Here is a 14,852-nt window from a genome sequence, read left to right on the forward strand (position 1 = left end):
AAATGCCAGTCAGCCCATGCCAATTAGTGCTCATGTTGCTAGGTCACCGTGGTCAATTGAAAACTGCATCAATAGAACTTGAAAAGGTTTCCTCCCGATCAGACCTTCTGACATATTGAGCAGAATAATGGATGGGAAAAAACAGCCAAGTCCCCTACCCTAGATTCAAAATACTGAGCAGTAAGAATTCATTTGCAACCTGCAATTAACTAGAAAGAATGGACTCCAAGAACGAGTCTAGACATTTTTAAAAATAAAGCCCATTTTCCTGTCTTGTACATATTTACTCTTTGGATAGCGTCTTAAATGTAACCAACTTGGTGATCTTGGGTCCAAATATTCAAGTGACCAAAAAGGAAATTTCATAGTTGAAAATGAACAAAATATTTTAAGTCCTACGTTTCTGATTCATTCGTGTTTAGATCCCTTTTCTTTAAATGCTGATACTTAAACATGTTAGACTACGTTGAATATGAGGGGCATAAAGGTCGCTCTGATGCTGTACGTCCCATTTGACAAATGCAGGCAAATTTGATTGTCCTAAGAGTTGGAGATGATGCTAGCCAGTTTGATACTTTGAGCTATGTAACAGGTTTGACTTATAATGCAGACATAATACTTCTCCACAGAGGCGTTGGGGCTGAACCTCTGCTACCATGGAACCGGATGCTCCAAACCCAAAATGCAGCCTTCCAGCCAAACCAGTACCAGATGCTGGCTGGACCTGGCGGGTATCCACCCAGACGCGATGATCGTGGAGGGAGACAGGTGATACAGTGTGGGCTGTGGCATGAAAAGCACACTGCACACTTGGTACTTAGCCATGCTTCTCAGGACACCGTATTTTCCTAAAAACATTTCTGGATGAGATACTGATAGTGTCAGTCAGCTGAACTTGGGTCCCTCAATTTAAAATGTATATAGAGTGAGTCTGTGCCTTACTCTATCTGTTACACCCTGAAGATGCTAAAGGTTTTCCAGCCCCAGAGTCCTTTTAATCATAGAGGTCAGTAATATTTAGCACAAATAGAGTCAGTTGCCAAAACATTTTTTTATCCTTTAAGGATGTTCTTTATAGTAGTAGAAACTAGATTTCATAGTAGATAATTTTGTAGAAGCTGAAAGCAATAGTCTACCCTTTTAGCTGTTACCTTTATTCATCTTAGAAGTCTCCTCTGTCTTGATTCATCTGGGATACCCCTTTTCATGGAAAGAAATATCTCCTTCATTATTTCCCACATATTTTTAAGCTAAATTTAAATAGCTTTACAATGAGTATAACAATTCCTAGACAAATTTATTTAGCATGTGTGAGCTTCATTTCCTTCTCTGTAAAGTATCCAGTTTAAGCAGAATTTAAGACAGAGGTCTGTTTGCCTCAGTCTATTTGTCCCCCCAGCCATTTGACACCTGGCTAGTATTTACGTGCTCTGCAATCAAATCCTTGCCAGAGAACAGGGTCTGAATACTCCGATTTAGTGTGTGCAGTGTTCATAGAGTTTAGCACCTGTGGTGATGTGAAGTGGTTTTAAAATTGCTTACCTTGTGTTGCCTACAGGCCTTTTGCAGTGCTTCGAATATTAATTTTCTTACACAGGTTCTTGGCATGCGGTCCCTTTGTGTAAGACCTCTCTTTTGACAGCTTAGAAAGATGTTTTTTTTTCTTCTACACATTTTTGTGTATCTTTTTACAAGGCTATTCACTTTATAAGAAAATAATCATTTAATTATCTTTTGAGAGAATTTTAAAATTTATTAAAATCTGTTCATAGAATTTTATTTTGAATTACTGTCAGCCCCAGAGGTCTAAAAATCATATCAGTAGTTTGCCATTTTATGCTGAAGAGTTGATGGGATGATAGTAGGCAGTCTACAAAATGAGTATTACTGAAATGGGGACATACTTATAAACTAGAAGAAACCCTGGAGAATTTTTAGTCTGATTACCTTATTTTTCCAAGTGGGAAACAGCAGTGGCAGCAGAGCTGTGGCCTGGCTGCCGGGTTCTTCTGAGCCCAGTTCCTCTGGTTTCTCATCTCCTTCAGAGAAGGTCTTCCCTGGAAGGAACTCTCTGTTTTTACAGCAGGTAAAATCGTTATTCACTTAGAAGATACAAACCAATTGGTAAATTTATAATTCTTTTAGGACCTTTTACAAATACATTTCTTTTTCTCACTCTCTCTTTTTACAGATACTTTTTATTAAATCACAGGTTTTGAAGTACTGTTAAATTGCAGAAGTTCATTGTTAAAAACAGTGTAATTATGACCACTCTATTTAGTGAAGTTTATATGACTAAAAATAAAGCCTTAATGGTCTACACATACTCATTATAATTTAAACCACTGAATGACAACACGGGGCCAGGGTGTGGGGTGGGGAGTCTGTTTCAGAATCCTAGAGGCCTAGAAAGGGAATTGTGAGGGAATTTTTTTGTACAGAAATGTTATTTGTAAGCTTACTAGGATATGTTGTGAATGTCACTAGTAATTATGTAATAATCTAATGTGTTACTTAATACTCTACTATTTATAGCTAAACATACCCAAAAAAAATCCCTAAAATTAATAGTTCATTAGGCCTCAGCTGCCTTATCAAGCTCTTGTCTTGGTTAAACAAAATGATTTTTCCAGCATATGTCTAAAGATGATGTGGACATCTTACCACAATGTGACTTGAATTACTGCCAGGGGTGGCAGGGAAGATTGAGAACCACTAGTCTTTTACACAGGTCCCTCAACTGTAGTTCATTTGTGTGCATTTTAAGGAGTTTCTTAAGTGCGTGTTAGAGCTCCTTTGGGTAGTTTTCAGTTGTACCATTTATAGCAAGCTTTGCATGAAACTGGGGGCCTAAAGCATCTATTTATGAAAGACCTTCCATGTTAAATACTTTTAAGACATATTCAGCTTCTGTGGTGTGTTTTTCCAGAGAGATGTAAAATTAATTTCTTTGAAGGGGTGTTAATCCAGAAGATAAACTCTCGCTTTTGCTTATTTACAGGGATATCCCAGAGAAGGAAGGAAATACCCTTTGCCACCACCCTCAGGAAGATACAGTTGGAATTAGGCTTTTGTAAAGCTTTCCCAAATCCTTTCATCATTCTACAATTCTATGCTATTTGTGGAAAGATTTCTTTCTCAAGTAGTAGTTTTTAATAAAACTACAGTACTTTGTGTATTTCTTTTAACTGTGTATATTTCTACTGACCTGATCTCACTGTTTATGTTGCTTTCCAAAGATGTGTGTTGTATAATACAGTGGATCTGAATTTATTATTGCTTGTAAAACACATTTGATGGAATAGGAATACTGGTTTTTCATTATGGTTAAAATCAAACCAGCTGTGGATTTTAAAACACAGTATATTCTAGATCATCTAAGATCCATGCTGATTTTTAATGCACAAGAATTAGGTATGAACTCCTGAGCTGGAACCCTCAGCTAACTAGAGTATATATTGTTCAGTATTTCTTTGGAAACATTTCATTAATGTACTTGTCTTATGGAAATTTCTGGACTTTAGTAAAAAAAAAAAAAAAAAAAAAAATGAAAACTTTGGTGTCTTGTGTCCTTATTACAGAATTTCAACATTGAAAATCTTGGCCATGTGTTGTTTTAAGTCATTTTTTCAGACAATCATTTCTAAAATTAGATGTCAAAAGAACACCAATGAAGAAGCAAGACAACCCAACGAACTCATATGTTAGTATGTGAGCTACTGACTTGGCTAACTATACAATCTCTAAGAATAAGTTATTTATGTTTTACAAATTTTCATATGGACTTGTCCTTCAGTTTTAAGGCTAGTTTTACATCTTTAAGAAAAGGTGAAAAGTTTAATTTGTAGCTACTTAGCCTGTGCTCCTTAGCATATTTTTTGCATTATTTTGTAATAATTTCAGTTTGTACTCATTTTTTTTTGCTAGTCAGCACACTTACTCCTTAAATTTATTCTTGATGTTCATACATGGCATTTCCATATGCACTTTCATTTGTTTGCCACAACAAATTTACACACATGTGTAAAGACTTGCTGCTTTGTTACCATTTGCTTATTCTAGCCTAAGATTGTAGAATAAGGTTTTTCTTTGACCTTCTGATTTAGGACATTTTTGCTTAATAGTTCAACTAAGGCACACTTGTTAATCTTAGCCTATGCAGAGAAAAGGCCACCTTAATCTTAAATAAGAAGGTATTTTGAAGCTGTTGAGTTCTTTGCTGGTGATGGGTGAATAGAGAAAGGTCCTTCATTGTTGAGACAAAGCCTCTCTGCTGGGAATTAACACAACCATTATAACCTTCACAATATGTTAAAGTGATAACACCTTTTAAATTTCTCTATGTTCCAAATACTACAAATGAATAGCCACCTAAATCAAGTATTTCATATTCCAGACAGCCCATATAAATGTCCTACTCTCTATAGCTTCATAGATACCCCAAACCCACACTTCCACAAAACCTATATTTTCTCAGATTTTTGGTTTTTGTTTAATTTTTAGCTGTCATGAGTGTGTATAAAATAATTGTTTTTGCTTGTCCTATACACAGTTACATATAACTGTTAAAATTTTTTAATTTGAATGTTTAAAGTATTTTGAAAGCATCTAAGCCAAAAACCTGATGGAAAAGCTGTGCCAGCTAGATTCCCTCTACCTGGTGGGGTGTCCTGGAGGACACCTGCCCCCTAGATGAACCCTCACTTACAGGTCTGCTGCATTCCTTCATCCTTGCTCCCTCCTCTTGCTCCTTACTCCTCCTTCCTCTCCTTCCAACTTGTCCCCCCAAGTCTGAATCTGCCAGAAAAATGTCCTATTATTTCAACAAATGAACGCTTCTTAGAACTTCAAATAGAATATTTAAAGCTATAAGCATTCCCTCCATATTTGGATATAAAAATAGTTAATGGACCCCATTTAAATAACTACTCATACTATCTAAGTAGGAGACCTGTTTTCAGGGTCTCCTATTAAAGATGCTTAAAAATCTTAGAACATGGAACAATGATACTATTGTGGCTCTAAGGGCCCTTAATGAGCAGTTGTCTTCCCTTTAAGGATCAAATGAGGTAATGCACGTTAAAATAACAAAGCCATCCACAAACTATTAGATTGCCATTTGGCGTTACAAAGGCAAATTGGGTGTAATGAGCTATGGTTAATTTTCGTCCTAGGGCGCGGGACGTCTGGGCGGGCCGGGGTGGAGCTGAGGGTTGGGAGCTCCCGTTTTCCGTGGGGCGCATTGGAGGTCGGGCGCACTGGAGGTCGGGCGCACCTCCGACCGAGTCGAGGGCCTCGGGGCGCGGTGACATCGCAGCCGGGCGGGACGGTGGCGGCGTCCGGGAGCCACTGGCCTGGCGCGGCGGGGACAGACGGGCTGCTGCTCTGAGGCAAGGTCCCAGGCGCGCCGGCGGAGCGAGTTAGCGCACCCCATCCGCCGGCTCCTTTCGGCGCCCGCTGCCTCTCCCGCCCGCGCCCCGACCCGCGTCCAGCCGCTCACCGGCTCGGGAGCCCCGCGAGCTGCCGGTGTCTAGTAGGGTGGGCGCAGGAAAGTTCAAACCCCTGACCTGCAGTCTGGGCAGTGTGGTTTCGGCCGCCGCCAAGCCCAAAGTGAATCATTGCAGCCGCAGCCCTCGGTTCCTGGAAGTGGCGCCGCGGCTTTCTCACCTGCTCGTTTTACCGTCTCAACTCCCTGCACGAAATGCAAACACCGAGCCTGTAAGGGGATAGCGGAGATCTTCCTTCCGAGGCTGCAGTTTTAAGTTCTAAGTCTGAGCGTAACCGAATTTAGCTAAATTTAGAAATCTGAAGTTGAGACATTCTCTTAAGAGTCAACTAAGACTCTCCATTCCCGGACCGCTGAGAGCTGCCAGGCTCCGTCCCGCTAGTCCGACGTCTCTTCCTGATCGCTCCAGAGGGTCAGGGAGCTGAGTTCTCGCCAGACTCTTCCTGGAGATCGACTGTCCTGCTATTTCTAATTAGGAAAAAAGTCAACAAACAATAAAATAAGAAATGGCCCCTTTCTCGACAGATTTTTCCTCCACTCAGGGTAAAGTTAATCTCTTGTGTTGCTTGTTTCTGGATTTCGTATTTACGGAATGAGGAGGGCTAAAAGAAAACATGCTTTGATTTTTGTATGTGAAATGGGAGTAGAGCTATATTCACTACTGCAAAATAGCACAACTTAGAGTTACGCAATGTTAGTGGTTAAACCTTTATTAGAAGTTACCTAAACAATGACTGAAATAGAGGTTACACGGGATTTAAAAAAATAAAATAAAAGGCATTTCATTCGATTTTGGGTACACATTTCATTGAATTGCGGGTATACATCTAAAGCAAAAACAATGAAACAAAAAAACTCTCCCAGAAGCTTCCACTACCCCAAAATGAAAAATGATAAAATAAAAGTGATCCTGAAATCACTAAGTTTTCTAAGTACTTACTAGGGAGAGCAAATTCCTGTTGGAATGTGAATGCAGTGCCTGTCTGCCATTTTCTCTGAATCTTCTCCAGATGCTCACCAATTCTCACTAGCAGTCTCACTAGCAGTAAAAAAAAAAAAAAAAAAAAAAAAATAAAAAAAAAAAAAATCTAATTTTTTTTTTAAGTAAATTGTATCCTAATTCCCTGTCTCATTGAGTTTGGGCATGACAAGTAGCAGCATTTTAAAAAACTGGACCGAAATTGTCAACATAAAGGGTTTTTTTCACACAAGTTACTGTTGTGTTAAACCATGGGGCAATATCATTCATGCTTTGAACATCTGAAACTTGTACTGTCACTACATAATGCATTATTTATGCACAAATTCATATCTAAAAACCCAGTCCATGGGTCTTTGTGATTGTGGTTCACAAATTTACTCCGAAAGTCTTTTAAATCATCAGTATTCAATGCAGCTAACAAAGCCATTCTTTGGAAGGTGCTTGCAGTTAGTGACCAGGATAGAGTTTCTGATTTGCTTTAAATTGAAAGTAAACAGTTGCTAGCAGAATAGAGTTTGGACACAACATCTGTGTTGATAAAAGTCTGGCTACTTGTTTTGACCATTGGGTTTTAATTATAAGCAAAACTTTAAATAGAAAACTGGGTTACACCCTCCATGCTTTCTATACAAAACACCATTCCTGCGCCTTCAACATTGCACACTGCCACACACTCAAAGCTTCAATTCATATCCGAATGAAGATTACAGAAAAGTACCTGCAATCCCTGCTGTTCCTCTCTGCAACTTTGATTCTGGGTTTTTGTTTCTGTGCCTCAACTGGAAAAGATAAGCTTGTTGTGAAACCCCAAAACATTTAGGAAAATATCACATCTGCAGTTAGCATTTCTGGAACCGAGTTTTGCTCTGGCCTCTGCTAAACTTTGAGAGGGCTTTGTTCCACTCAGACCCTGCCTCGGCCCTCCCTCTTGGCTGTGAAGACACTTATCCTCCTCTTCAGTTAATGAGTTTCACCTAGTCTGGCCGTTTGTGTTTTTATAAAAGATCTGCAAAGCACTAATTGCAACAGAAGAAAAAAAGCTCTTGCTTTGCATTAATCAGAATGCAGAATTCTATAGTAAAAACATTTTCTATTCCAATGTTTCAAGAACCAAACCTTATCCTAATTTCAGAATGTGCACACATTAACTCTGTGCATTTCTGGGTGTAGGATGTTAAGCCATCTGCAGTGATTACTTCTGGCAGTGGTTCCTTTACTACTTAAAGAAATGCTGAAGGGAAAAATATATGCCTACAGCAAATACACTTTAGAAAATACTGTATAAAGAAGGCTGATTTTTCTTAATGATCTTTTGGATACAGAGTTCACTTAATCTAAGAGACTCTTTGTTCCAGAAATAAATTATCAATGGAAAAATTGTCCATGAAGATTGTTTTCTTTAAACATGTTAATTGGAGCCTTTAGTCCATAAGCTATTATTGGTAAGTATTGGGTTGTAATAGGTATATATATTGCAAACCATGTGGACTTTCGGAACACATTTCCTAGAAGTTAAATTTCAGAATCCTGGTACTGATGTGAGGGAATCAAATCAATATAGACAAGCATTTTGAAATTTGGCATATCAATAATAATTATGCTAGCTTGGCAAAAATTTCGAAAGTCAGTTCTATCAATATGCAAAAACCCAAATTGGGAGAATTTTCTGTAGATGTATTGCACCATTTTTATACTATTTCTCGCTCAAATTATTTCCTTTTATGTAAAGTTTTTTAAAAAATTAGTTCTCATTTTCCCAAAAATGCATTCACATACTGTTGATAAAACTGATCCCCTTGCTTGTTCAGTGGTTGTTTTTTCCCTCTGTGAAAGGGACTGGAGTTTTATTATTATTATGTAAAATACAGTTTAGAGAAAGTGCAAGTTTAATTTCTAAAACACCTTCTGAAGGATTCACTTTGTACATTCAGAAAAACACCCAAACAATGAAGTGAAATGAAATGTTTCAGTCTCAAACTAATTCTAAAACTTCAATGTGTAAGAGTTTTCGGGTCTCTGTTAACTATTTGTGATCATCTATAAATCACACTTCATCCATGTTAGGTCTTTAATTTTCATTCGTTTTATAAGCTAACAATCTTCAGCTTGCTTTTGGTCTTTTTACTCCAATACCAGTTATTTAAATCATGAGTAAACTGAGCTGCGGTGTTATGTCATGCCAGCAAGTGGGGGGTGGAGAAAAAAGCCAAACCAAAATAAAACCTATACAACTTAGTGAAAAATGACCACTTGACTTTAACCAAAAAAGTACTTAAGATTCTTTTAAGTTATATTTAAATATTCATTTGAAACATAAGAAATATAAATTGGCATATTAAAGAGTAAATACATTATTTGTACAATAAAACACCAACAAAAATCGGTGTGCAACCCCTATTAAGTTGTAAATATGATGGGAAAATTATAAATAATTCTTACTCTTTACATTCTGATTACAATTCAATAAATCACCTCTTCTTTCTTGACATGCTTTGAAATATATAGATTGATGTCAATTTTAGCAAATTTGTTTGCTTGTTCTAGTATTTTATCAAGGTATTCAAATTCAGATAAGCAAATAACTTAGAGCAAATAACAGATCTACGGAAATACAGCGTGCATTTATTTTATCAGCTGATTTTGGGAGACCAGATTCCACATAAGAAGTAGTTTACAACCCTTCCTTCTTATGAGCTGCTTCTTACCGTAGGAAATATCCTCTTTTAGAGTAATATAGAAACACTCATTTGCCAAATAACGATCAAAACATTTTAAAATCGCCATTAAACTTAAAAAGCTTTATCAATCCATATAAGCAGTTATTTTGATTATTTTTATTCCATTTCTCTATTACCTAAATGGCAATAATTCCCCTGCAATAATGTTGCTATGTGCATGATCCACCTTGAGCTACAATGTACTTTCAATCAAACATTAATGAAATTGCACTTAAGGGGGAGGCCTTTGAAAATTAATCTCTCAAGTTCCACTCCAAAAAAGAATTCGTTATTAAAGCTGGGTTGGTTTTTTGAGCTACAAACACCAACAGTTTCCAACTTTTAAAACTCTTGAGAGCTTTGGTTAGGAACGTGGCGGATGTGGACTCAGCCAGCTTTTCGAATAATTCAGGAACTTCTGAAGGAGCAAATCACCACCTCACAGCCTCCTGGCGTCGTATTATTCAGTCCCGGGGCTGTCGCTGTTCCCCACCCCCAGCAAAGAGGTGCAGAGGCTGCTCCTCTCCACGTCCCGTTCATTAGTTTCCGATCGCTGTGTACGTAAGAGTCCGCTTCGGTGTGTTTCCCCCGTCCGTTCTCGAAGTTTCTTACACAGCCTCCGCGCCGCAGGCCGGACCCCGCCCCGGGGCGCCCGCGCGGTCACCACGTCCTGCCATAGAGCAGGTTGGCGCCGAGCACGCCGCCGCCGTAGTCTCCCGCGGTCGCGTCCAGGGCCGCCAGACCGCCCCCAGGCCCATGCACCGCGGGCGGGCTGGGCGACAGCTCCTCTAGCTCAGGCGCCGGCGTCTGGGCCGGCGGCTGCGGGCCGGCCTGGCCGGGTGTCGGGGTGCTGGCACCGTTCTGGCACGGCTTGCCGTCCTTGACTAGCACGGGCACCGCCACGCGACGCGGGGACGGCGGCGGGGGTGGCGGCGGTCCCAGGCCACCCTCCTGCTGCAGCTGCTGCGCCGCCTTGTCCTTGGCCTGCCGCTTCATCTTGTAGCGGTGGTTCTGGAACCAGATCTTGACCTGCGTGGGCGTCAGGTGGATCATGCTGGCCAGGTGCTCCCGCTCGGGAGCCGATAGGTACTTCTGCTGCTTGAAGCGACGCTCCAGCTCGTAGACCTGAGCCTGCGAGAAGAGCACGCGGCGCTTCCTTCGCGGCGCCGCCGCAGCCGCATGCAGCGGCGCCAGCGTCTTGGCGGCGTCCGCGATGCCCGTCAGCGACCCCATGCCGGCTACGTTCACGCCCGCCGATGGCCCCATGAACCTGGAGACTGGAGAGGGCCCCAAGGGGAGAAGCCGGGTGAGCGCCAGGCCTGCTGGGATCCTGCTCCCGCCGCCGCCCCAAGCTCTTCACACCCGCGGCCCGCGACGCCGGTGGGACCCCGGCTGGTCCCAGCACCCTCCGCGCGTCCGGGGGCCAAGCACCCCTCACGCGCCCCGGGCCGGGTCCCAGGACCCCCCCGCGCGCCCCCAGCCCGGTCCCGGCACCCTCCGCGCGCCCAGGAGCCCGGCACCCACCGCGCGTCCCCGGCTGGGTCCCAGGACGCCCCGCGCGCCCGGGTCGCGTCCCGGGACCTCCCGCGCGCCCCGGGCAGGAGCCCGGGACCCTCGGCTCCGCGCGCGCACCGGGCTGCGATGGGCAAAGCCCGCGCCGTCCGCCTGCCCTCAGTCCCGCGCTGCCCGCCCCGCTCACTTGACGAGTAGCGCGGATCCGAGTTGGCGCCGTACCAGCCGGTGGCCGCGGCGGCCGCACCGCCCCGCATGCCGTCCGTGTAGGCGGGCAGCTCGCCCACGTTGCCCAGGCCGCCGTTGCAGTAGCCGCCCATGGCGCCGTGCGAGAACTGCGAGACGCCCGGCGGCATGTGGTAGGTGGCGGCTGCGGCCGCCGCCGCGGCTGCCGCCGCCGCCGCGGCCGCCGCGTTGTGACCCGCCATGGCGTGGGGCGGCTGCATGCCCGCCACCGCCTGCGAGGAGGGGCCGAGCGGCGGCGCACGGTAGGCGGCGGCGGCCGCGGCCCCCAGGGGCGCCCCCAGACCGGGCGGCGCGCCGTCCATGGCGCCGCCGAACTTCTTGTAGGTCTCCTCGATGGGGCTCAGGATGTCGGACACGGAGAAGGGCGTCGTGTGCTTGGGGCTCAACGACATGGCTCGGCGAACGGCCAGGTAGGGGGGCCCGGGGCGGGCGCGGGCGGGACGCGGTGGCCGCTCGTCACCGCCACCCCGGCTGCGGCGGCAGCGCCTGTGACGAGGAGTCGGCGACGCGGCGAGCCCCCGAGCCGCGGGATCTGGGGTTTATTTTAGTCCGCCGCCAGGTTTACGACAGACTCGGGGGGCGGAGCAACATCCCAAACGAGCAAACAATGGTCATTGACATCTTTTTCTCTACCCCCCATCCCCGTAATGGAGGCAAAAAAGGTAAAGGGGGCAGTTGGGTGTTTCTTGAGAAGATCACCCCCCTCTGCTTTCTCCATCCTTTCCGCCTCCATCCCCAGCAGTTACTCCAGTCCTCAAGCACCAGAAATTAGAAACTCCGAGGTCGGCGTCGGGGCTTGACGTCAAGAACTCAACACTTCTTTCCTTCCAGACCGGAGTTTCCCTAAAGGGACTTTGTAGCAAAGTCCACTATATTTGGGCATCGGGGATGGGGTGCTGAGCTGCAGGGGTTATGCAGGGCTCGCCTGGTCCTCTGCAGCGACCAGCGCCTCATTCGCTCCATCATCTGAAGTGTTGAAAAAAAAAAAAAAAAAAAAAAAAAGAAAGAAGAAAAATAAAGAAAGAGAAAGAGAAGGAAAGACAGAAAAAAGAAAAGAAAAGGCTCTTGGGTCCCACCGTAAAAGCACATAAAGAGATGAGGTACAATGACCATCATTTGCCATTGCAGGACTTCTAATTTATGCATCTTTAGACCCTTAAGCATCATTTTGTGGGCAGCCAAACGGGCACTTCCAAATTAGTTCGAAGTGTCCAAATCCAAAGAAGAGAGAAAACATACACGCAGAGATACCCACAAATACACAGATGCTAACTTGTAAGTATTCTGTTTTTAATCTGTGGGGATGGAGGTTGGATAAGGGAAAGAGGGTGCATTTTTATTTGTTAGAAGGTTTCATGTTCATTTTACACTTGTAAAGTTCTTCACAATTTTCTTTCCTTTGCTTGCTGCTTTTTTCCTCTCTTCTTCGCTCCCTCCTTCCCTGTTTTTTTCTCTCTTCTCGCCTCATATCTCTGTCTCAAGTAAATATTCAATATAGGATTTATTCTCCTATCACTGCCATGATCAAAAATAAAAAGAAAAGAAAAAACCCAAAAACCTAAGTATTTCTAGCTGTTTAAAATGGGTCTTTTTGTTGTTGTCAGAAAATATATAACTTGTTTAAGGAATATGAAATGGATGCTGAAACCACGTAAAAAAGATAGTTTCTCTTGAAAAATAGAAAACCATAGATAACTGATTTTTTAAAAATTGTCATTTCTTAATTTGCAAATTTACCTGCAGAGCAAAGAACTTAGATTTGGTGAACTCTCCACCAAATGCTGAACATGACAAAACAAAAGAAGTGTGCAAAGCATAGTGACTAAATTTTGAAAACAATCTTGCAGTTAAAAAAATGAAAACGGGGAAATGAGAATACAGTTTTTAAGTTTTCCTGCATACTGGTGGGGCAGGAGAAAGAACAAGGGGTATGCTTTGTTAAGCAAGATTTTATTGTTCAAAAAGAAGGAGAAAAGAATGTGTGAAAAACGTTCTAGGTTAACTTAGCAGTACATGTCTTGAAGGCAAGAACAGTGTTACCTATTCCTTTTCCTGTTTGGTTTTAACCCTTTGGTTGGAATGTCTTCCAGAGTTTTGCTCTTATTGTTTTAATCATTGTTTTGTTCATTTCAACCAGTTTTGCACAGAATGTGTTCTCTCTAGGGGTGAGAGGATGGGAAGGGACCAGTATGGTCATCTGTGAGAACAAAGTATCAACCAGGCAAGTGTGTAGAGGAGTATTTAAAAATGCTAAAGGGGGACGCCTGGGTGGCTCAGTTGGTTAAGCGGCTGCCTTCGGCTCAGGTCATGATCCCAGCGTCGTGGGATCGAGTCCCACATCGGGCTCCCTGCTGAGCAGTGCTTCTCCCTCTGCCTCTGCCTGCCATTCTGTCTGCCTGTGCTTGCTCTCTCTCCCTCTCTCTCTCTCTGACAAATAAATAAATAAAATCTTTTAAAAAAAATAAAAAATAAATAAAAATGCTAAAGGAACAAAAGGCAAAGTTACATGAATTGTTTGTAGCTGTCAGTTAATTGATTTAGCAAGGTTAGTATTGCTACAATTTTAACATGATACTACTTTTACAGGTCTGTACTGAACTTGAAACACTTGGGCTAGGTCTTCATCTTCACCTGCAACTGGAATTGCCTATTAATTTTTAAAAATTGGTGGCACACAAAGAAGTATTTATATATGTACTTAGGTGATTGTTGGAACCCTGAAACTGCAGTTTGGCTTTAAATTTTGTTTTAATTAAAATTGAATTGTTTACTTGTAGTAGTTTAAACAAAAGAAAGTAGAAAGATATTTCAAACTTTTATCAGAGACAACAAGGTAAGCAAAAATAATTGTGTGATGGCATCTATGGATAAAAAAGTCCATGTGAACCATTATATTTTATTTTTTAAATTCAAACATGTCTCAGAAATCAAACCTATTGTCATAATGTTCATGTTGATTAGTTACCCAAATTGAAGAAGTGTTTATAATTACATTTTTCCAGTTATTATTTAGTCTGTTTTCAGGTTATACATTTCATCTAGTATAATTTGTTTTATAGAACTACAGGATAGCATTTCCCATCAAGTGGTTATACTGCAAGTTGTTGCTTATTTTGTTTTTCAGCTGTATTGAGTCCTGCTACAGGTTCATTTACATATGGAAGGATCCCATTTTTAAATAAAAAGTACTTTATCATATCTGGAGGCTCTCTGCAGAGAGTCACTTTCTGGCTGCTGGGGAGCTTGATACCCTGAATGTGACTCTTTCACTGGAGGTCAGTAGTTAAGAAAAAAAAAATCACAATCTTTAACATTTCTCTTTATCAATTATTTGTGCCTCATTCTAGAAATGACATACTTTCATGCTGGAAACACTGTTTGGATACGTGCAGATGATGTCTAGAGGATGTATATGTACATTTATATACAGACACAAATTAAAGCAGTCCACTTCATATTCCATTAAAGCTTTTCATCAAATTCACTTCATCAGGTTGTTGTCTGTCCCAATTATGTATGGTAATTTATACTCCGTAGTTTCTTAAATATTATCGACTAAATTGGATTTCATAGGAAATGTATTTTTAAAGAAAGTTTTTTGTGGAGTTTGCTTTCCTTAAAAACAATGCTGGCAGGCTGGGGAGGGGTGGGGTGGGGAGAGAAGTAAATACCACTAAAGGGTAAGTGAAAAGAGATAGCCCTCCTACTTCTCTCCTCCAGCCTCTCAGTTTCCCTTTTTCAGAAGCTGTTTTGTTTTTTTCCTTCCCCCCGCCCCCCGGGATAGTCTGTACAATTTGAAACATATGACCATTTTACACACTAGGGGTAACATGTTTTATATGGTTTGGTATCTTGCCTTTTTCATAGTTTAGGTTTTTGTAATTTTACA

At 42.3% G+C, this 14,852-nt stretch overlaps 2 protein-coding genes across 4 annotated transcripts in view; one reads left to right on the forward strand and one right to left on the reverse strand.

Moving 5' to 3' along the window:
* LOC111141389 (5'-3' exoribonuclease 2) overlaps positions 1-3,535 on the forward strand; it is a 92,966-nt gene extending 89,431 nt beyond the window's left edge. For 2 of the 3 annotated variants that reach the window (XM_022493900.1, XM_022493898.1), the window contains 2 exons: positions 630-768; positions 3,002-3,535. In XM_022493900.1, the coding sequence (XP_022349608.1) occupies positions 630-768; positions 3,002-3,067 (205 nt within the window). In that variant the 3' untranslated portion in view covers positions 3,068-3,535. Of the gene's footprint in view, positions 1-629; positions 1,681-3,001 lie in introns of those variants that run through there. The other variant, XM_022493897.1, reaches the window with a different exon arrangement.
* Positions 3,536-9,865: 6,330 nt separating this feature from the next.
* On the reverse strand, positions 9,866-11,367 carry LOC111141944 (NK2 homeobox 4). Its single transcript, XM_022494827.1, has 2 exons — positions 10,905-11,367; positions 9,866-10,482 (listed from the first exon to the last, which is right to left on the reverse strand). Exons 1-2 carry the CDS (start codon positions 11,353-11,355, stop codon positions 9,866-9,868), a joined length of 1,068 nt encoding a protein of 355 aa, XP_022350535.1. The 5' UTR covers positions 11,356-11,367.
* Between the last annotated feature and the right edge of the window lie 3,485 nt (positions 11,368-14,852).

The sequence above is a fragment of the Enhydra lutris genome, unplaced genomic scaffold (genome assembly GCF_002288905.1).
Source record: "Enhydra lutris kenyoni isolate GAN:26980312 unplaced genomic scaffold, ASM228890v2 scaffoldscaffold6, whole genome shotgun sequence".
Taxonomy (NCBI): Eukaryota; Metazoa; Chordata; class Mammalia; order Carnivora; family Mustelidae; genus Enhydra; species Enhydra lutris.

Excerpts from the sequence above, each read along its gene's own strand:
- LOC111141944 (XM_022494827.1), bottom strand. The coding sequence starts at position 11,355 with ATGTCGTTGAGCCCCAAGCACACGACGCCCTTCTCCGTGTCCGACATC. Across the intron at positions 10,483-10,904 it reads GGATCCGCGCTACTCGTCAA|TCTCCAGGTTCATGGGGCCA; the intron begins GTGAGCGGGGCG and ends GGCCCTCTCCAG.